The 23,683-nt window shown below is 45.3% G+C and overlaps 1 protein-coding gene across 11 annotated transcripts in view; it reads right to left on the minus strand.

Annotated features, from left to right (window-relative positions):
- The window catches only part of MYT1L (myelin transcription factor 1 like), a 537,379-nt gene that overhangs the window by 85,420 nt on the left and 428,276 nt on the right, over positions 1 to 23,683 (minus strand). For all 11 annotated transcript variants that reach the window (XM_023192653.3, XM_023192656.1, XM_023192648.1 and 8 more), the window contains 4 exons: positions 16,907 to 17,157; positions 14,119 to 14,355; positions 12,336 to 12,457; positions 11,386 to 11,454 (listed from right to left, as the gene is read on the minus strand). In XM_023192653.3, coding sequence (XP_023048421.1) covers positions 11,386 to 11,454; positions 12,336 to 12,457; positions 14,119 to 14,355; positions 16,907 to 17,157 — 679 coding nt within the window. The remainder of the gene's footprint in view (positions 1 to 11,385; positions 11,455 to 12,335; positions 12,458 to 14,118; positions 14,356 to 16,906; positions 17,158 to 23,683) is intronic.

Below are 23,683 nucleotides of genomic sequence, written 5' to 3' on the forward strand. Positions count from 1 at the left end.
GCCGGGAGCACAGAGCCACCCGAGTCGGTGAGATCGCTGCAGGGAGAGGTCGCAGTGGCCGGGAGCACAGAGCCACCGCGTCAGTGCGATTGCTGCGGGGACAGGTCCCAGTGGCCGGGAGCACAGAGCCACCCAAGTCGGTGAGATCGCTGCAGGGAGAGGTCGCAGTGGCTGGGCTGACACGTTCAAGGTCACACCCCGAGGTGGGAAACTGGACCCTCCCTGAGTCGCACGTTGTGCTGGTGCTGGGCCTGGGTGAACAGGCTGGGTTTCAGAAAACAGGGAGGCCAAGGAAGGCCATTTCAAGGGAGTGTACCTGCCTCGCCAAGGCCAAGAGGGAAGGGCGTGACGTGGTCCTTGCACCGAGAAATATGCATACATTTTAAATGGTTGTTTTAAGAAAACAGAACTACGCATTTTCAGATTTCTTATGCTGCCTTCAAGCCTTGCGGTGAAATACTTTGCACATCTCTGAATGTGTCCAATCCTTCCTGTTCAAGGTAGAATCAAAGCAGTTCTCTCAGGAGAAGGCGAGTGCCTCAGTTTCCCTCCCGGCCTCACTACCGTTCTGTCTCTGTCCCCAAGCACCAGGCCAGGTGGCAATCCGATTTTACTCAGGATGGATGTCTGGGGAGTGGTGAGCAGAAGCAGATCCGTTTGATAATCAGATTATTGCCAGGAAAGAAATCTCCTCTAGAAGACTTTCATTCTGGTTCCTTCTTGACCTAGTGGGGCCATGCCTAAGCCTCCACCTTCTTTGTTCAAGGGTCCAGCGAGGAAGAATGAACTCGCTGCTCCCTCCCCACCTCAGGGCTCTGCAGTCTTAGGGCAGCCGTGCAGGTGAACTTCTCTACCCTTCAAAGTGGGGCTCTATCTCTCTGTTCATGTGTTACAGGAAAAACACATTATTTAATCTTATTTAAATAATCCCAATAGTTACATCTTAACAAAGATGTACACTTTGGATTTCTAAAGTACAGTTCTGTCCACGTGCACAGCTGCGGTGAGGTTTGAGGGCTGGAGCGATACGGAAAGTCTCTTCGGCCACCTGATTCCCAGGGTATTTTCAGTGATGTGCGGGGGAATGCTGCACTCTCAGGTCAGCAGGACATTTGGAGAAGAAATCTTTGTGATGGAATTTCCAAATTTTGTAGTTATTTTAATTCCCAGAAAATAATCAGATTCTGTGGGCCCCTCTTGCTGGGTGTGGAAACAGACTCAGGGTTTGGGCCCGAGCCCCCGAGTCTGGGAGAATGAGAAGAGGTGGGTCTTGGCATCCTCGTCTGTCAACACCCGCTGCCTGGTGATGCATCCATGCGTGGCCTTTGTGCCATCCGTGCCCAGTACTTCGCGTCCAGCCTGGGACAGGCCCCCAGAGCACCCACACACACGCATGACATTCCTCTCTTCCACATCTCCACCCTGACCCACCGGTCCATCTGGGGCTCCTGAGCCCACACCCACTGCTCACCCTAGCAACCTTTCCCCATGGTCGGTGGCCAGACCGGGCCTCTGGGTGACTCTCCTGGATGCTCTCTGCCCCACACCGAGTTCCCCCAGCTGACCCTACATGTGCCGCCATTGAAACCTCAGCACCTGCTGCCTCCCATCCTAGCCCTGCACCCCACTGCCAGAGCTCTGGACTGGCCTCTAACTGCAAGGCATCCGGGGAGATTTGAGAAGTAACGTCTCACTCAGGACAGAACTAAAGTCCTGCCAAGACCAGTGGCCTCAGGTGATCTGACTCCTGTGCTGCTCTGCTGTTCTAGAACTTTCTCCCTGCCCCTCCTCTGCTGGCGTCCTGGTGTCTTCTAAGCATGCTGGGACTGTGTGTCCGCCATCTCCCCAAATATCAGACCAAGGGAGGACAGAGACCTGGCTTGTTCTCCCAGCCGGAGACTCAAGCTGAGTCTCCTTATGACCAGGGTCCCGCGGGAGGATCACAGCTCAGAGAGCACCAAACAGTCGGTCCCTGGTTCTATAGGATAAATTACACCCCTGCAGCAGAGAAACACCCTCTGCAAAGCCCTTCAGCATCTAAGCTCTGCCTATCGTCATCGTAGCTCTGGGGAGACCCCCGTGGTCCCAGCTGCACAGGTGAGGAAGGAGCCCTCATGGACAACACAGGCTTCAGCATGCCCAGATTCCTGGTGCTGGAGACTTTTATCACTTGACTATGATGGAAGCTGCAAAAACACATTTTCCCTGAAAAGATGCAGTGATTAAAAATAAGATTCTATGACTTACATGCTAAGCAGAAAAGCAGGTTTCAATCACACGGTGATTGCACAAAAATGCAAACATATCTGTGAGAGTGGTGAGATTATACATATTTTTTCTTTTTTCCAATTCCTTTCTCTCTCAATTTTTTGAGCTTATATTAGGTTTACATCCAAAAAATCATTTAAAAGCTTCCTTGCTCGACTGATGTTTTCTCCCCTTCGCTAAGAGGATGCATTTGTGCCAGAAGCAGGTGCTTTTGTGTATCAGGTGGATTTTGTATCCTTGTTCAGTGAGCTTGCATGATGAACGCTATCAGCACTTGGCCAAAGGAGAGGGACATGAACGGTGAGAGCTGAGGAATGGGACCTGGCCGCTCGCACGTCTGTGCTGGGACAGGCAGGGGCTCCAGGCACGGCCATGGCTGTGGGCAGTTCTGCTGAACTCTGCTTGCTCTCAGTTGGCTCTGAGACCAAAAATTGCCTAAAATAGGTCACCTGTTTGTATCCTAAATTGTAAAAAAATAATGCATGATAATGACACCTTCCTAATTCGACATGAAAACTAATTGGGACCAGGGAAGTGCTGGGGTCCCCCTCCGTGGAGTAAGCTTTTCTCTGCAGGTAGTGCTAATTAATGCATCAGCAAGCTTGGGAGATAAATATCGAAGATACAGGTGGAAACAGGCTTCCGACAACTTGAAGGCCCCAATTATTAGAGATTTATGTGTTAATTATATTGGGTTTATTTAGTCACTGAAGGAGGTGGCCTACGGACCTCTCTTTGATAACACCTGATTAACTAAATTTGAATTTCTGCCCATGCTTGAAAGTAATCCAGTTGCATGGTTTTTCACAATAGCATAACTGAGTCTTTCCACTAACTTCCATTGAGTGCTGCCCCAACGCTCGTCCCAAAGAGTGAGGTTTGCACTCATTTCACTGTGCAACGTGCAGGTATTCCATTCTGAAAATGGTAACACTGACATTTATGTCACATTTAGTTTTAATCTGTCTACAAACTGCATTAAACAAAAAACGATACCAGTATATTAATAAAAAACTATTAACCTATTTGTCAATGGCTTAATAGTATAAGCCAGATGCTTAAAAAATATGAACTGTTCAGTTTCAGAAATGAAATATTCCCACAGGTTTGTTAGAATGTAATTCTAATTAGAATTAGGACAATTTCTATTGTTCTTTGTGTAGTAAAAACCACACAAAGAACAATATAAAATAAGTGTAAGGTTCTCTTGGGCACTGCCCAGTGTGTATACCTGCTTGGTGTATGTGGACATTTAGGTTTGAATTAATGAAGATGAAATACCATCAAGAATGCACTTCCTCAGCCACGGCAGCCTCATTCAAGCAGCTTGTGACTTTCGTGTGGGACAGCACAGAACAGGCAACTTCATCCCAGAAGGCTCCATCAGGCATTTCAGGCTCTCATTTCCATAACCAAGTCACATTTTAATTTGATTATTGGAAAGCTTTTTCTTAAAAACATCAGGTAAGTGTGGGATGTCCAACCTCTTTACATTCTTATACTATTCTCAATTTCTCTTTGGAGGCAGATGAGATGTCTCCATCTCTCATTCATGAATAGAAACATGTAAGCACCTGTAGAACCTAGCGACTTTAAACATGTCATTAAATGGAATTCACTAGTGCCAGAAACCTCTTTCCGTAAAAATGCAACAATAGAATATACTAGAAGAGAAGAGAAGTAATTTCCCTGAGTCATCACCCCTGGAAGGCCACAGATCACATGTAAGAGAGAGCACAGCGACAGGTTGAAATTGCAGATGTGACTGTGAGCTTTCCTGCTTCCCAGGCCCCTGTGCACTCAATGGCCCTTGAGTTCCTTCAAAGCCTTTCACTCAAGAAGGGGCCTGGGAGAGAATGAGTCTCTCGCCTGAAATGGCCAGGAAATCCCAAATCCTTGTCAGTCATTTCCCAAAGGGAGCATCGACTTTATTTCCAATTTCATTCATTTTGCTCCAGGGAATTACAACTTAGCGAAGTGTTTACTACATTAAAACCTCGGAGGCACAATTAAAGGACAACATCACCTCCTCATTCTGACTATACTCTCCCATCACAGAGTACTGGCTTCTCATCCTGCTGGCTGCCCGAAGTCAGATGCGGGGGCCCATGAAGTCTAAGCAAAGCTCACTTCTCAGAGCCATTCCAGAGGAGCCCAGAATTCCCTCAAATTAGAAGAGGCCAAATTTAATTAGATGTGAAATATGAAGAGACCTCAGACAACGTAACACGTCTCATGAAAGGAAATGTGTCCATCTTTGAAACCTAGACCAAAAAATAACAAAAAATGTGTGTGTAAAATAATAATATATGTTTATAGTTTAGTAATAGATGCATATATATATTTTAAATAACTTTAAAACGTCAGTACTTAAAATAATAAGGACAATAAATTCTTCCTTCTGTTCATGTGTGACAGAAATACTGTACATATTAAAAAGTCATCCAGAAGTTAAAAAATCAATGTATTTAAAAAGTTTTGAAATAGATTGTATAAGATGCATTATTTTACATTTGATTTGATGACAAATGATTTTTGTTTGAAAGTATGCAATACAATTCAATAGTTTCTGATGTTTGTATTAAATGTTTCATATTTTTGAAATGAAAGAATGGAATGCTAAGAAATATTTCATTAAAAATCTTCTTCATGATTCTCTTCTGAATTTAAAATGTTCCAAAATTTGTCACAATAAAAAACAAAAACCTCACAAGGCCAGCTTTGGTGAGCAGTTAGAAATTTACCTTAATTCCCTGAGAGATTCGGGCTCCCTATCTCTGAGTTCAACCAAGCCACCATCCTTGAAAACGGCCTTTTAAATGGCGTAAGGCAAACAGATCAATTTGGTCAAGAAGCCGGTAAATATGGCAAATTAAAGATAAAATAAAATGTCCACAGAAGCCACCCTCTCTTTAGCAAACAGTATGCTGGTTCTGCCAAAGTGTGAGGCTGCAAAGGCAAAACCTGAGCAATGAATGAGGTAAGGTAAGATGGAGAAAGCTTCTGTTTTTATTTTTTGAGACGGAGTCTCACTCTGTCACCCAGGCTGGAGTGCAGTGGCACGATCTCGGCTCACTGCAACCTCTGCCTCCCGGGTTCCCGCAATTCTTGTGCCCCAGCCTCCCGAGTAGCTAGAAAACTTTTAAATGAGACTTGAATTATTTTCTTAACTGACTGTACATTGGGCACACACAGGTCTACACACAGCATGTTTCATTCAGTTTTCAGAAGAATGAATGATGAAATATAAATGAACAATGGAAAAGTTTCATTTTTGGGGATTTTTGTACATGGTTGTTGTCAACTGTAACAGGTATTGAATGTCAGGTGTGTGCTTGCTACCAGGACTGTCCCACTTCACAGGCAAGGAAACTGAGGCACAGGGAGATTGACAGTGCTCCCCAGTGACTGGAAAACCCATGCTCTGTGTTTTCTTTTGCACAGAGAACCTCTCCATGAAAAGCAGAGCATCTTGGCCACTGGCCTCAGATCCTGCCACCCCTTGCCTCCTTGTATTACCTAAGTCTGAGATTTTACTCAGTGAATTTCAATATTTTCTTCATCAAAACCATGACAATGGCGAGGCATAAACAGACCTACACTACGTTTCAAATATAGCTGGAGAACTTTAGGAATGTTTCATCAAGCCGTTTAAAAAGCTAAAGATTCTCGACGTGGTTGTTTTGTTTTTGGCTGGCCTGTGCGTCAGTATAGTTAAAATAAGTAAGATTCAGCCCAAATCCCAATGCCTGGGTCCCTCCCTTAATAATCCAGGTCTCAGGCTTACTGTGAGAGGAGGAGGAGGCAGGAAGAAAGATTTGCAGCAGGGACCCTCCCCACTTAGAGCCCCTTCCACTGGGCCCAGGGAGGCTCCTGCTGCTGGGCTCGCCCTGACGGTGCACTTGAGAAATGGAAGGAAAGACCAAGGCGCTTCTGGCTCATTCTCCCTCAACAAGAAACTCTGTGAACCAAGACCTGAGGGGTTTATTGTTGGTTTGCCGGTTCGTGTGCGTGTGTGTGTGCCTGGAGTCATTCCGAAACATTCTTGTTTTAGAAGTTTTACTTATTATGCTTAATTGTATTTCCTATATTTTAATTTCTCCTACTCGTTATGATAAAATACAACTCCAATAGGCTGTATTTTTTAGGATATTTTCTGTAAATGCCATAGTGCAAACTTTATAAACCATTTACAGATGTGAGAATATAAATGATAGAACTGGGTCCCTGGAGGAGCAAGTTCAAAATGCATTTGGCTGATTGTGAGGAGTGGGCGTGTCAGCTTTCCACCAGGGATGTGGCACAGTGCCGGGGGTGGCCACCACCGGTGGGTCCCAGCTCAGCTCCCTGTGCGGGTCACAGGGAAACTGCACGAGGCCAAGTGTGGAAACAAAAATAAGTTCTGTGTGTATGTGTGCATGTGGATGGCTGTGGTCATCACTAAATGTAAACTCTTAATTCTCAATCACAAAGCAGCACACTGAAGGTGGTGTTATTAACGACCGAGGAGCAGACATGAAGCGTGGGGAAGCTTCTGAGTCAGGCTCTGTCCTTGCAGCTGATAGTCTGTGCATCTCAACTGAGCAGCCCAACCACCCGCTCCTCAGTTCTCACATCCGTGAAATGGGTCGAAGCACCTCTTCCCCCTTTTCCTCACGAAGGCGACAGTCTGTGCAGAAGCCTTTTGTCCACTGTCGGGCACCCTACAAGCCTGCAGCATCTCAGCACAAGCAGGGGCCACCACAGATCTGGGGAAGGCTCCGGGGCAGGCACGCAATCCCCGTGGCCTGGGCGGCGCTTGCTGGAGTCCCAGCGGACCCTGAGCGCCGGAGGGACCCGCACCTGAGAACCCCCAGTGGACCCTGTGAGCACCTGAGAACCCCAGGCCATCGCCTCTGCTCCCCGAGACATTCCCGCTCACGCACATCGCTGGTCACGTGCACCCAGGTGCTCTCGGGTGAGCCACGTCAGCGGCTGAATGGTTCCATCTTTTCTAACAGGAAGAAGGGTGCTACAAGAGCAGTCTTTGAAGTGGGAGATCACACATCTCCCCTCCCAGCCCCTCCCAGTGTGGAGGCTGCAATCACACAAATTTCTGTCCTAAAAGAGCTGAATTTACACAGAGGTCAACTCATTCCCCTGATAAGGAAATACGGCCTCCTGTTAAAGAAACTAGACCCCAGCCGAGGGCAGTTGTAATTCGCAGAGTTCTGTGGACTGACTATTGTAAACTGTGAAAGCAAAAGATTACCGAAAGGAGGATTATTCCTAAGACCTTGGTGAGCAGTCAAAGCGGACGACCCTCCTGCACCCTAACAATGGAAGCTGTGGGGTGAGCAAAGCTCACATCTCTCTCCAGGAGAGCCTGGCAAATAATCTCCCTGTGCCTGTGTTATGTTTACAGCAGAGAATCTAAGCCCCAGGATGGGCTAGAAATAAGTAGCCTTAGCAAAAAGCAACATCTTGACCTACGTTCAAAATGTTAATTCTTTGACTTATGACGTATTTTAAAATGCATGTTACCAGGTTAAAAAGATGTGTTAGATGTGGCTAAAATTCCTGCATGCTCAAGCTGAAAATGCCTAGGATACGAGCTTAGAGATTACAGAGCGTACGAGACCGTCGCGAAGGCCGAGGGACCAAAAGTACAACCCGCTCACCGCCGTGATGACTCAGGCCAAGCTCAGACTCCAGGAAAACCAACAAGCAGCCCAAGGTTCTTTTTCCTACAAGGAGTTACACTAATGTCGGGACTTGTGGTATTATAAGATAAAGGCAAGGATAGTAAGGAGGAATCTTCATTTGGCCAACCAAAGCATAAATGGAAGCTGATTTGTGGGCTCCTCTTAAGAGCCAATTCCCTGTGATGGAAATCAGTTTGTATTTGGCTTACTTTGGTTATACCTACACCATGCCCATGTCCACAATGGCACACACACCTGGAAGCAGAAAAAAATAATTCCTGGCTGGGAGAATATGGTTCCTTAAGACAATGAAAAAGAAAAAGAAAAGGCTGACCAGCTGCGATAGGTTTTGCAAGCTCTTTCCTGCTGTTTGTTTCAGGGAATCCTAGCAAATGAAATGTCACAAGAAGAAACTTTACAGGGAATCAGAGCTCATGGTGGGCAGAGTTCTCATCCCCCAAAAACTCTAATCTGCACAAATGTATTCTTTTCTGTTTTTTGGCCTGTGATCTCAGTGAATGTCACAGCCAGGCAGGGCTCACGGCGACCCTGGGAGGTCGGCTCCTAGAAAGGGCATACAAGGTGACAGTGAATTCCACCTTGAAGTATCGATGCGCAAAAGTCTGCCAGGCACAGAGGCTTTCGGAACTGGGCGTCCCTCCTCCGTCTGCCTCCCCGAAGTGTCCCTTTTACCCTGGGCTTCCTTCCTGACTTCTGAGCCTCTGAACTATGTCTTCAACACCAGATGGGCTACAGAGCAAAGAAAGCAACAGTCCCAGAGTTGGAGTAAGATTCAGGTGCACATTAAATTTTAATCCAGTTTCAGTTTACACGTTACACATAATTTGACATGAGGTTATGGATTTTCTTTTCAAAACGTCCCACGTTTGCTGCTCTGGGTAAGAACCAGGCAAAGTGTTATCTCAGGAAGTTTAAGAGCTTAGAGGATCCAAGAGCAAGAGTTTATCTGGAAAATTTGTTTTGTCCATGATCAAGAATGTCCTGTTAAAGGCCAAATATCACAATTCAGCGTTGGAAGTGACAAGAAGAAAATTTTCAGAAAGTTCCATTTGTTAGCTGACACGTATTGTAGAGAAGAGTTTCAGAGGTAATTGGGGCCCACTTTCTACCATGTGTTTATGAATGATTAGAGGTTGTGGCAGGATACAGTGAATGGTTTAACGTCATGCTGTTAATCAGGGATGCTGCTGCTGCAGGACAAATTGACCAAACCCTTGAAAATATACACAGAGAATATTAAAAAGGACTCATGTGCGAATTATTCTAAAGAAAGTTGTTGCAAGTCATGAGGGGCTCAGTCCATGTTCCTGGGCTTGAGAAACCCACCCAACAGATCTTGCTGACCCAGATCCAACAGGTAACAGATAAAGGGTGTCACCAATTACAAGGTTAAAGAAAAGAAATTATAACCTATGGTTATACCATCAAGCAAAATTTGGTCATGAAACGTTAGTGTTTTTACAGAAGATGCTTGATTGAAATTCTTAGTTTTGAAGATCCATTCATAGAAAAGGACCATTTAAGAAAATCAGTCAAGTTCAGATTTCCCAGAAAGGCTCTATCAGAATAGGATTTACTTTTTGCAAAGATAAGTTTAGACACGAGTGTGGCTTTTTGAGCAACCACAATTAGGAAAAGGCCATCCACCTCCTGGAAGATACAGGCTCCCCTCCAAGACAAGGCAGGAAGGAGGGGCTGCCCATGCCCACCCTGCCCTGGAAGGCACGAAGAGCTAACCGGCTCCCTCGGAAAATGCTAATGGTGGGGACCATCACACCGTCTTGCAAGATGAAGTAAGAGAAGAAGAAAGTGCTGATGCTGGAGAAACAGCAAGCCGGCCCGGAATTTCAAATCAACATAAGCCGCCAAGCCCAACGTGAAGGGAGGCAAGCCAAAGAGAACGAATCCCTGCAGTCTCTGACCAGTTAGAGGCAACACTAGAAGCAACTTTTACAGAGGCTGTTTTCCTGTCTACAGCTGGCCCGTTGGAACTGGAGATGTGCCAATCTTTCGCAAAGTGTCCCTCATCAAGAAATTCAAAGGAATGTTGCCATGTTCTGATGTATTGGCCAAGTTCCCAGGGGAGTTAGTCATGTTTTGACCATGAGGGAAATGTGGTTTCGAGCCATACAAAAGATGCCTGAACAAAGTGGGTTGAATTGCTCTTGCTAATGCTGTCGTTTTGAGATCCTAAAGCCACTTTGTCCACGAGGAACTGTTTTGGATGACAGCCGTTAGGTAAGAGGAAGCCCTCCAGGCGTTTACATTCCATGAAGAAAGTTCCAAGGGTCTTGTGGCGAAAGAGCTAGTTCAGGAAGTCACTGAACATAAGCAGGTGATCTATGGCCCTAGGGCCTTGGACAGGGATCCTGTAAAAGATGACACGGGTGTGAAACAGAAGCCTACACTTTGCAATAGTCCTGGTCTATCGTCAGGGGTCTGGGAGGTGGGGAGGGATGACTGGGAAAGAGATCAAATGTGGGTTGAAAAGCAGCATTCTCTTTGCGTGGATAACAATGCTTTTTCCAAACAAAAGGAAAACCAAGCAATTTGACATAATGATATGGCATGTCCAATAATTTAAAGTGATTATCTGGGGACTCTTGGCTCTCATCGCACTGTGAGCATCTCCCAGGTCTCACCCTCTTTCCCTGTGTGCACCTGCACCTGTGCTCTCCCTGGAGTGAGGAGGCTTTGAGACTCCCTCCGTGACTTCTACCCGCTTCTTCCGAACCTGTCTGGACCTGCACCTAGAGATGTCTATGCGAAGGAGGGAAATCTCCGTGTGGCAGTATAAAGGTAGGTGTTTCACCCTTTTGCCAGATTTATGCTTAAAAATGACAGGCAGAGAGAAGAGGGAGGTAAAACTCTAGAATGATGTGTGTCTGGTTGAATTCCATGACTCTCCGGATCCCCGAACCGCGAGCTGACACTGTCCTAAAGAGTATTCATGACTAAGACCACAGTGTATTTAAGAACATAGCTATTATGATGGTAGATTTTGTCATGAGTGCTACTTAAGTATCCATATTGTAAATACTCCTATGAATTTATTTTAAAAATTAAAGTTTGATTATTTAGTCATTTTATAAAAATATGAGTAACTGTAAAATTTCCCTTCCATGTGCATGCATATCTGGAGAAAACACTCATGCTTTAGGAAATTCCAGATAGGAAGGATATGACATGAACAAGCTGGAGGTATGTCAGGGGAAAAGGCAGAATGGGTTGTGTGGAAAAGTGGCTGAAATTCCGAGGACTCAATCACGTTTCTATATCAAGGCACTGGGGTTCACAGGCCATGTTTTTTAACAGACATTTTTCTTTGCAAATGACACATCATTTTTGTGTGTGTGTGTGAACTACTGAGTGCATGGATTTTAAAAAGAGAATTATTGTCATTAAATCTTACTTGAGTTCTTGGGAGCTGGTGGCCAGCATACTTCGAATGCTTTTGTCCGCCAGGGGGCAGCCAGATAGACTGTAAGACAGGCCGGGATAGGCAGGTCAGTCAACTGCGAAGCGCATAACTCCCGAACAAACACAACATAAAAACCAAAATTAAAGAGTTTAATGCAGAAAAGCAATGGGCAAGTGCTGTATATTGAATTTTTTTTTGCACAATTAATTCTGAATTGGTTCGAATATAAATTTAAGAAAATATTTCTGTTAATAAGAAATTGTTTAAAAAATAAGATAAAACATTTGTGCTCTTTGGCTTAAATGCTTAAGAAGAATTTTACAAATTTAGGTTGTGTATTTGAAGATAAAAGACATTATACAACACATAAATTAGCATGCTTTTGAAGGTCAACATATAGCACTTAAAGGGTTGACACAGAATCCAACATTTTTACTTTGACAGCATTGTTGAGGTAAGCTGAAAACAATAAATTGGAAAGACAGAATCCACCATGAGAAAAATGAAGTCACACCTTCTGTGTGAGGCGTAATTACCAGTCACATGACCACTCCCATCACACCCTGGAGTTGGACATCTGCCGCCAAACAAAAACAAAAACAGCCAAAATAGTAAGTATGTTAAAAAAAAAAAAACTTTTAAAAAAGTTTCATTGTTTCCAGTTTAGCTGCAATGTCTGCAAGGGGATTTAAGCACCCTGAAGAAAAGCGGCAAAATGCACGGGTTAAATGAAAATGACGCCCCCGTCCAACAGAGCGTCACTGGGAACAGGCAAGTGCACGGTGAGCTGCTCACTCTACTGACCCGGCAATCGGAAACATTTATATGCTGCGAATGTCGCATGCTCAAACGGCAAGGCATATACAGATCCGGTTTTTAAAAATCAGCCAAAGAATGGGAAGATTAAGAAGATTCATAATTTCACCTCACAGCATGCTTACGTTATTAAATCCTTTTTGCTCTCCTTGCACTGAGGGTACTTGGGTTTGGGACTTGGGATGGTCACCTCCCCGGGGTACCGTCTTTCTTCTAGAGCCTCCTGGAATGGGTCCAAGTCTTCTGGCTGTGGGCAAAACACAGCTTCAGAGCCACACGGATGATCACACGGCACACAGACTGAGGGAGGCGGTTCGTGGCTCTGGGGTGGCCTCTAATCTTACACCTCTTTCTGCTGTACCTTTAAGATCCTCTTTGTCCTGATAATGCCCCTTCTGAAAATGCATATTGAGCTTTTCTTCCACTGCTTTAAACTTAAATGATGGTCACCTGTCAGTGGTCAGGGCCCTTATTCAATATTCACCTGGCCATGCTCACCACATGGACACACATGGTCCGGCAGCCAGAGACTACGTTTAACTTGGTCTTCCTCATTCAGCCTTCAGCACACACCTGTGGGTGGGCTGCTTTATCCAACACTTGCCTGCAAAGATTCAACACCGGAACTACAGTGTGTTAGGGCTAAGCTTTCCCCCACCATTGGTCAGGATTTTGCAAGCACTTGCTTTAAGATTCAGGGTAATGGAGACCAATTTAGAGGAACGTAGCTAAATTTCCTTGTCAGTTGTGTGTTCACCTGCAGTAACGTGGATGTTTCTACAGGTGGCGATGCTCAGCAGACACATTTCCTAAGTCTAGCTACATGGGAAGGTTTGTCTTCCATGACGATCCAGGATGAAAACACTTCTGTCATTTTATGAGGGCTTACTTTCAACTAAAATAAATTTGGAGATTCAACCACCATGCCTTATTTGGTAGTAATGATTCAACACTGCAGGAGAAAAAAATACTTAGAAATTTAGCTTGCCACTCTGATTTGGTTCTTTTCCACAATGCCTGGATACTGAAATCAATTTGAAGAATGCAGATAACAGGCTTATAAGCAGGTGCCCTCTCTGCCAATTTCTACATGGGGCTAATGTTTCTTTCTTTCTTTTTTTTTTTTTTCTATTTCCTTGTTTCTGTAAGACACTACTGCTTTGATGGTGTTCTCTCTATCGCACTAAAAATAAATTTCATTTTTCAGTGAATAAAGAGGATGTCATAGTTCTCAGAATCAAAGACTTTAAAGTCAGTACATAAAGAAAACATTTTTCTTTATTTCTTTTCAAAGCCTAAAGGGCATTATATCTATTTTAATAACCTGAATTTGAACACTGTCAACATATGTCAAAAATATGTTCTTGACATAGATGTTTTAGTAATACAGTCATAAACAAAGATTTAGGTGATGGTACTAGAATAATGTATTCAAGGCTAGAGTAAACTCTTTTGAATACTTTAGGTTTCTTAGAGAAGGGACACTGTCCTTAGTTTCGAAGAGCTAGTTAATTAACAGCACACAGTTAACCATTTAAGTATCTAAGACTCCTATTAAAATTCTCTACCAGCAAGGAAAATCCTGTATTGTTTCAACAGGACACCCAGAAAAATGAAATCACATGCTATTTATATGTTTTCTTAAAGTAATCCTTTGTAACAAAACATATTTGTTAGAAAATAAACTTTATCATTTACAAGAGTCAATAGTTAGTTTCACTCTAATCAGTGTTAGTCACAAATCTCTTCTGGGTCAACAAAAACTGTTTCCTAAGTCCTCCTCAGTTAAAGGTCATATTTAAAGAGAAAATATATTTTCTCATAAGGTATGTGCAAATGGCACTTCTTTCAGCTGGGGCCCCATTTTAAAGTCTGGCAGTCAACACAGGCTCAATGAAAAGGACATACAGTCATGTCTTTGGACTCGTCCTCGTCTATCCTCCGGGGTTTCATTTTGGTGTAGTCTACGGGCAAGTCCCAGCAGTCGCCCTCGCCCAGCTGGAAACACCGGTTGTTCATCACTGCCTGCTGCTGGGGGGACATGGGCTCCAGGGGGGTCAGGATGGGGCAGCAGCTGTCCCGCGGCCTCTGCTTGTTCATGCTGAGGTCCAGGGTCCCGTTCTCATCCACCTCCATGTCAGGGTTCTGTTGGCAGAAAGACATGGTGACTGTGCTTGGCCTGGCACCTTGTAACACCATGGGTCCTTCCTCCCAGACTGCAGTCTTGCCATCAGCCAGGGGAGCATTCAAACACAGAATTCCTCACTGCTGTTTCCTTGGTCTGAACTCCCAAGGTGAACAGGACTGGTCTTTTGGTACATTCCTGCTATTCCATGCTTAGCTGCAAAATTGGTTGGAGAATCCAGGCATCCCTCCCAGCCACCCTCGCTCCCTCCATTTCCCTATTTATCTACTGTCTATCCTCTCTCTCTCCTTCCTTGTTGTCCTATTATATCTCTGATTTAGAGTTTGTTCAGAAGAAAATTACGAAGTATTTAATTTTAATTTTATTACAGTTACAAATACCTGAGAGAAAAATTTTGCGTGTATGCATGTGTGTATATACATGTATGTGCATGTATGTATGTGTGTGTATGAACACACACATATATATCAGCTTAAGAATTCTCTTTTAGTTTTATTGATGCTAATAGTTCAAGAATTAGGGAGGAGGATAACAAAAGAATTAGAAGGATGAAGGAAGGAAAGAGAATAAACTAAAATTTACCTTGTAATACAATTTTTTTTTTTGAGGGACAGAGTCTTGCTCTGTTACCCAGGCTGGAGTGCAGTGGCACAACCTGGGCTCACTGCAACCTTCACCTCCCAGGTTCAAGCAATTCTCCTGTCTCAGTTTCCCAAGTAGCTGGGACTACAGGTTTGCGCCACCATGCCCAGCTAATTTTTGTATTTTTTAGTAGAGATGGGGTTTCACTATGTGTTGGCCAGGCTGGTCTCAAACTCCTGACCTCAAGTGATCCGGCCGCCTCAGCCTACCAAGGTGCTGGGATTACAGGTGTGAGCCACTGTGCCTGGCTGTAATAAGAACTTTTATAATGAAGATAATTTTCCATTTTAAGAAAGGAGATCTGCAGTTGCAGCTAAAAATACCTTTACTACAGTGATTACCATCTGATCTCCTCTAAATTTCAGAAAACCTACAATTTAGTCTACTGGCTTAAAAAACAACAACAACAACAACAAAGAGGTACAGGGTGAGGCTTTTTATTTTTGTTAAAGGATGCTTTGAAATGCATCAAGAATTCTGCAGCACTTGCCTCTCAGGGAGAAAGTGAGAAGGGACACGTGGACAGAAAGTTAAAAAAAAAAAAATTCAAAATACCCCTAACAATCCTGCATGCTTTTCCCCAAAGAGTGACACTCTTTTGAGCAAAATTTGATTTCAGAGCTGGTCTGAAAGCTGCTGCCTCCTCAAAGGTCTAGCAGCTCTCTCCTCTCAACGCAACAGTAGAAGGAAGATGCTTGGAATGAGACCACCATCCCTGGAGCTGTTACCTTGATAAATTATACAGTATCATTCTGCCTGAACGCTCTTTGTCAAAGTGCACTCTGATTTGAAGTTCTGATATTAATTTAAGCTTCATAATGTTGGATTTATTCTCTCAGTCTTAGTTTAATTTTAAGAAAGTGCAACAAAATTTGGAAAGGGTCTCTGCCTTTCTTTATTTTTCTTTTTTTTTTTTTGTGGTTGCCACAGAATCTCTTCCATGCTAACCTTGCATTTTTGCAACCTTGATCACCGGGAAAACTGCAGGCACCTGATGCTTCTCCAATATCTAGGACTAAATATACCGATAGAAGAAAAAACATTTGCAAAACGTAAGATTACTGACCTTTCTTCATTCATACCAACTACAAGTATTTACAAGAACCACTGTCAGTGTTGTACACTCAGGTGCATGGCCAGGCAGCGCTCCACAGTGGAGAGCCCTTTGTTTATCGGGAGAGCAGGTGACCATGTCCGCTGCTCAGCGGCTCTGAGAACACAGTCAGACCGCTCCCTGCCCCGCCTGGTTCTCCCCGGCCGCCTAGTGGCCTTGGCGAGGCAGCTCTCTCCCAGGTCTGCTGCATCTTAAAGGCTCCCTCTCCGGCCCAACAAGAACATTAAAAACAGACACTCTTCCTATGCCTTTCATAGCACTATAGCACCCAGGAAAATGTGGAACTAACGAGTGCCGGCTGTAAATACACGGCTGATCCCTTGGTGTGAAGCCTGATTTTTACTTCGTTTCCCTGCTACCCAGGAATCCATGGGCAGATGCCTGCATTTCACTTGGCAACGGTGCTAGCAGAGCTTCCTGTCAAAGTTCAAGGGAGGTCCACGCTTCGTTTTGCATCCTCTGTGTGGTCACTGGAGACCACAGGAGGACCACGTGGTGTTCTTTGTTGACAGAAATGCTTCTGGATCCTGGAGAGAAGGATCCATGGATGCACATTAATTTACAAGATCTGACCCTTGCCTCTGATCGAGAAAATGGTTGCGCTTTGGACAATGGTGCTGTTCGGGCTGCTTTAAGGGAACCTGCACTAATTGTTCACAGTGGCAAGAACGGTTTAGGAGATCAGGGCGTTCGCACCATAAAGTGCTCTGAAAGCGCCGCGTGTCTCGGCGGCTGGGTCCGCGGCCCGGCCTCCCCCACCCGCCAGGGGGCCCCACCTGCCCAGGCGCGTGTACCCGCGTGGCGCACAGGTCCTGCGGCTTGGTGCTGAGGTTCTGCGGCATCTCGCGGCAGCGCGTGGACAGGTTGAGGATGGCGGTGGCCGCCATGTGGGCCGCCTCCATGTCGTGCGTGTAGTCGAAGCTGCTCTTGCTGCAGGTGCTGCTGGCGCTGCTGCCCCCGCCGCAGCTCAGGTTGCTGCTGCTGCTGGGCGCGTAGCTGCTGGTGCTGCTGCTGCTGGGGCTGGGGTCCTTGCAGTACCGCTTCGCTGGGGAGACAGGGACAGGGATGACTCAGGCCCCGGCCGCAGGGCACATGGCAGACAGCACACGGCAGGGCCTGCCCGCCCCGGCCTTAGCCACACACAGCCGCGTGGGACGGCCCTCAGGGTGCCCGGGCTTTGGCATAAAGAAAACAAACAACAGGCAAACGAAAACAAAACAAAACCCTCTGGCTCCTTTTCTTTTTTTCTACTTTTTTCCCTTTTTCTTATTTTTTTTTTTTTTTGCCCTGGAGGAGAATTCATCACCTGTTGGAAAGGCTGCACCTCGCACCCAGCACAGGCAGTTATCTGGTCCCTCCAAAGACAGACACAGGGCTGGCTAACTTTCAGGAACCACAGGGTGTAGGGAAGTGACTGGGAATTCCAGCCCAGTCAAACCCCTGTGGAGGCCCTAAGAGTGAGTGGGGCTCCTCCCCAGCACATGAGGGCTCAGGAGCACTTCTGGTGACCCGACCTGGATCCAGTCTCTCATCTGTCAAGAAGTAGGCTGTTCCTTTGAGCCAGAGGGGCTGTGGCAGCCTCCTGGGGCCCGGGTCCTCTGTGCAGGTGACCAGGATTCAAGGGGACCTGGGGGCCACCTGCTGGGCCTGTGGGGACCACGTGCTTTGGGAAGTGGATTTCTGGCTGGGCATGCAGACCAGGCAGGGTGAGTCCAACCTCCTTTTTTTCTAGAATTCTGATACCGGCCATGGGAGTGAAAGGGGGAAATGCACGTAGAGAATACGCTCAGGATAAATGTCGGAACACCTGAGTGGCCACTCAGTGGTGGGCAGACATGTGGGGCACGTGTGCAGCTGCCCCTTTCATAGCCACGGCCTCTCTGTGCCCTGCATTGACCCTCAATGACACGATTTCCACTGCCCAGTAATCCTTCCTGAGCCACCACACTTACTAACAGCCAAACCGGCGCTGAGGGGTAAGGGTTATTTGTTAGAGCTGTTAACAATCTCCTTTAGTACATGAAACTGTTTCAGTCCAGGATTTATCTGATGGGCCCTTCTTTATTAATTGTTATCCCTGCCAGTTAATGTCACAGGACATCATTTGTGCATGGCCAGACATGTCACTTGGAATCCAGCAGAGTGAAGAGTTACTCAGAGGTGGACCTGGTCTCTCTCATGTCCTAAATCCCTCCGTCAGTGAGTCCCTCCCTTAGGAAGCAACTTCTTCCCCAAGAGATCCCCGCCTGCTTCCCTGGGAGCAGCATGAGTGCAGGTGGGAGAACTTGGTGATAGGCTAGAGACATTCTAGCCCGGGTTCTCCTGGTGCTTAGGGCTGCCCTACTCCTAATCAGCAAAGCCCCAAGCTGCCTAATTCCAATGGAAACTATGGTTTTATTTGCTGCTACAAGGAAAGGGAGACCTCGCAGGCAGTCATGGCTTCCGCAGTGTCTTCCGTGCCATCAGCAGCAGCTCTGAACCTGGAACCAGGCTTCCCCAGGACTCCTCCCCACAGAGGAAGAAGAGAACAAAGCTAAGTGAAGCAAAAAGCTTTCTCACATTGCTGAGATGGTCATTATGAGCTAATGCTAAGAAATTGCCCTGGATTCGGACACAAAGGAAAAAAAGAAGCTTTCATCATTGATAAGGTTTGGTTTGGGACTGAAGGCTCTCAGGACATGGGGAAGAGGTGTGTTATTGGTGATTCTGTAACGCACAGGCCCCTGCAGAGGAAGCACTGAGGACAATACCCAGGGTGGGAGCTGGCCACACTGTCTTCGTCTCAGCCTCTGCCAAAAGCTACAGAGAATTCCCCAAGCAAGTGACCGCTTTACACCCAGATTCCCGTGCATGAACCAGAGGCTCAAATCCACACCCACAAAACCCATGAAATATAATAGCAATCTGTTGATATTATGACTGTGTTTTGCTAATCTGAATGAGCAAAGCCACCCAGAGTGGTCCCATGGCTGGGGGGGCACAGCTGCCCGTGAGAAGCATGTCTGAGTGTCCATTAGTGTGCCCCTCCCTTCTCTCTCCTTTGGGAACGCCCCTCCTCTAGGGAGCCCAGCAGCACAGGGCGGAGTGGGTAGTGGCTGCTGGTCTAACCAAGGCCCACGCCAGGGCTTTTGAGAGAGACCACCATGGGGCTGCAAGGGAGTCAACCAGAGGCAGACAGCAGAGGCTGTGAGGACACCCCCGCTGGCCCTGTGCAGTGAGCACCCTGAGCCACCCTGAGCAACCATCAGTTTGCAGTTTGTGATACTCTGGATATGAACTAAAGGTTGTGATTTTACATCATTTACAATTTTGTTAAGAAATAGTAGAACAATTGTAGAAGAAATGAAATAATAATATGGGGTTTCGTTTTTACTGGTGAGGGCTAGCCACTGGTTTAGGAAAAAAAAAAATCATTGCCCATATAAATTTAAAAAAAATAATAACACTTTTGTTTTGAAATGAGGGAATTTCAATTCCTAAAAAAATTAAAGGAATAACACAAGTCAATGCAACAAACAACTGCAGCTGGCCTAGGTTGGCTGGCAACCTTGCACTCAGCTTTGGTGAGGGCGATGCTCAGGAGTGTGGGCACAGAGGTGAGGCAGGAGCTCCCGTTCACGCCCAGACAGAGACTTCTCGTCACAAGCTCCTCTCACAGTGACTCTCCCTACACTGTGTTCACAGCATCCTCCAACAGAATTGCATCTAGACCTCCACCACCCTGTAAGATGCTACCACATGCCCACCTCACAGATGTGGAGACTGAGGCTGCCCAACGTCCACAAAGAGCCTCGACTGCCATCAGTGATGTGTTTGTCTGGGAGAGCTCAGCAGCTTATCAATTAGAAAATGCTACCCCAGCATCTCTATATACCACTAACATCCAGGCTGACCATCAATCAAGCAGATAATCCCATTCACAGTAGCCACAAAGAAAAGGAAATACCTAGGAACACAGCTCACCAAGGAGATGAACGATCTCCACGAGAATTATAAAACACTGCTGAAAGGAATCAGAGATGACACAAATAAACGGAAAAATGTCCCATGTTCATGGATTGGAAGAATCAATATTGTTAAAATGGCCATACTGCCCAAAGCAATCTACAGATTCAATTCTGTTCCTATCAAACTACCAATGTAATTCTTTACAGAGTTAGAAAAAAATGACTCTAAAATTTCTATGGAATCAAAAAGGAGTCCAAATAGCCAAAGCAATCCTAAGCAAAATGAACAAAGCCAGAGATTACACTCTACCTGACTTCAAAGTACACTATAAGGCTACAGTAACCAAAATAGCTTGGTACCGGTGTAAAAACAGACACACAGACCAATGGAACACAATAGAAAACTCAGAAATACAGCCACACACCTACAACCATCTAATCTTTGACAAGGCCAATGAGAGCAAGCAGTGGGGAAATGGTACTGGGATAACGGCCGAGCTATTCACAGAAGAATGAAACTGGACCCATACCTTTTGCCATATACAAAAATTAATGTAAGATGGATCAAACATGTAAATGTAAGATGTCAAAGTATAAACATTTGAGAAGAAAATCTAGGAAATACCCTTTTCAACACTGACCTTGGCAAATATTTTTTGGCTAGGTCTCCAAAAGCAATTGCAACAAAAACAAAAATAGACAAGTGGGACCTAATTAAAGTAAAAGTAAAAAGCTTCTGCACAGCAAAAGAAACCATCAATGGAGCAGACAACCTACAGAATAGGAGAAGATATTCACAAACTATGTCAGATGACAAAGGTCTAATATCTGACATCTATAAGGAACAAATACATCCACAAGCAAACCACAAAAAACCCCATTAAAAATGGGCAAAGAACATGAACAGACACTTCTCAAAAGAAGACCTACAAGTGGCCCACAACCATGTGACAAAATGCTCAACATCACTTTAATCACCAGAGAACTGCAAATCAAAACCACAATGAGACAGTTTCTCACACCCGTCTGAATGGCTACTATTAAAAAGCCAAAAACAGCAGATGCTGGAGAGGCTGTGGAGAAAAGGGAACACTTATATATTCTTGGTGGAAATGCAAATTAGTTCAGCCACTGGATAGTAGCTTGAAGGTTTCTCAAGGCACATTAAATAGAGCCACCATTAGACCCAGCAGTCCCGTTATTGAGTATTTACCCAAATGAAAATAGATCGTTGTACCAGAAAGACACATGCACTCGTATGCTCATCACCATGCTCTTCACAGTAGCAGAGACACAGAATCAACTAGGCGTCCCTCAGTGATGGATTAGATAAAGAAAATGTGGTACACAGACACTGTGTAATAATATGCAGCCACAAAAAGAATAAAATCATGTCATTTGCAGTAACATGGATGGTGCTGGAGGCCACAAACCTGAATGAATTAATGCAGGGACAGAAAACTTTGTACCACATGTTCTCACCTGTGAGTGGGAGCTAAACATTGAGCACACAGGGACATAAACGTGGGAACAGTCGACACTGTGGACACTAGAGAGGGGGGTGGGTTGGAGAACTACCTCTTGGGTACTGTGTTCACTGCCTGGGTGCAGTATGCCCATGTAATGAACATGCACAGGTACCCGCTGTGTCTAAAATAAAAGTTGAAACAAGAAAGACGCTACCTCTATGTGACAACATTTTACTTGAAAGAATTTTTAACTAAAACGACTCTCTGCATTTCTTCCTCTCATCTTACTTGAGTCACCTTAAATTATCTTGAAGTTATAAAATGTAGATGTGACGATGCATTGACTTTTCCAGATATTTATTTCATAAGATGCTACAACTAGATGATGCCAAGTGGATAGTACCAAATTTTAGTCGGTGACTGCTTTAGTCTTTTGATGAGCCTGTCGACTCACTACACTCAAATGGGCAGCGAAGACAGCATTTACTTTCACATGCATCCTTTATTGAATATAAAATATCATTTGAAAGTTTTAATTGAAACAAAAATAAAAATAAGGGTGCCTACAGTTAAAATTGCTCAGGAAAGGAAGGTCTTTGGTCTTAATAATTATCCCTATTTGTAAAATGTCAGCATAGCTCTTCATGCCAGTATCTTTTGGACCACAATCAGCATTGCTCTGCTCAGTGCCCTGACAGCAGGGGGCGCTGCAGAGCAGGGGCTTCAGATTGGGGGTGCTCTGTTCCCCCTCTTCCAGCATGGAGGATGCTTGGTCTGATGATGAGAGCAGTTTCACAACAACAGAATACACTTTCTTTCAGCAAACAAAGCCTTTTTTTTTTTTTTTTTTTTTTGAGACAGAGTCTCACTCTGTCACCCAGGCTGGAGTGCAGTGGTGTGATCTCGACTCATTGTAATCTCCGCCTCTTGGGCTCAAGTGATTCTCTTGCCTCAGCCTCCCAAGTAGCTGGGATTACAGGTGTGCACCACCACGCCCGGCTAATTTTTGTATTTTTAGTAGAGACAGGGTTTCACCATGTTGGCTAGGCTGATCTTGAACTCCTGACCTTGTGATCCGCCCGCCTTAGACTCCCAAAGTGCTGGGATTACAGGCATAAGCCACCACGCCTGGCCCAGGGCTATTTTTGATCAAATTGCTTTTCAATCCATCAGCAGACAAGAATGTGTTAATGTTCTTCCAGGCGCCAAGAACATCACTGTATGTTACGAGCAATGCAGTAGCTTTAACTCTAGATGCCAGAGCTGCCTTGAAACAGGAGCAGCTGCTGGATCTTACACCATCCTAAAAACACCTCTTCAACATTCCATCTCCTCTACTGCAGGAAAAAAGGAAAAGCACACAGGATTTGTGTGATTAAATACAGCTGTTGACATAATAATAATAATAATAATAATAATAATAATAATAATAATAATAATCCAAAACAACAAAATATAAAACCTTCCACGTGGGACCTTTTCATTTGCCTATTCTGCTCGTGAAATTCTTACTAAATGTACATGCCTCATTCTCCTAGGAATGTCTATTGCCTTATGGATTCACCTTTTCTTGCAGAGAATAGATAAACATGTATCCACAGTATGAATTTCCACGAAAACTAGACAAATGCAATCACAAGATTTCCATCATGAAGATGTCCCCACTAGCTGGGACTCAGTAATCTTTAGACCTAACTTGATCCAGGCCCTCATCTGTGGCACTGAGTCTCATGGTCTTTACACACTTCTACCTAGTGTTTCAAGTACGTTGAAATACGGACATCTAATCTTACATGGGAAAGAACAGAGCTCTCTAGCCAGTGGGATGCCATCTCAAAGGCACACGATCTACTTGCTGGAGTTGAGCTGATGTCCAAGGGGTGTCGGGGTCTCGGTGTCAGGCTTTCTTTTCCTCAGTGTCCTTGGCACAGCTACTGCCTGCCTGGCCTGCCCAGGCCCCAGAGGGTGGAGCTAATCTGCAGACACAGCCTGTGGCCCAGCAGGAGCTTGGGGCCCGTGGGAAGACAGGCCGTCTCGGCAGGCGGTGCCCGAGAGGTAAGACGCAGCCATGCTGCAGGGCAGAGTGTGGCACTGAGCTCCACGGACGCAGGCAGATGGAGAGTGGTAGGAAGGGCCGCGCACTGCCCACAGGAGG

This window comes from Piliocolobus tephrosceles, chromosome 15 (genome assembly GCF_002776525.5).
Source record: "Piliocolobus tephrosceles isolate RC106 chromosome 15, ASM277652v3, whole genome shotgun sequence".
Lineage (NCBI taxonomy): Eukaryota > Metazoa > Chordata > Mammalia > Primates > Cercopithecidae > Piliocolobus > Piliocolobus tephrosceles.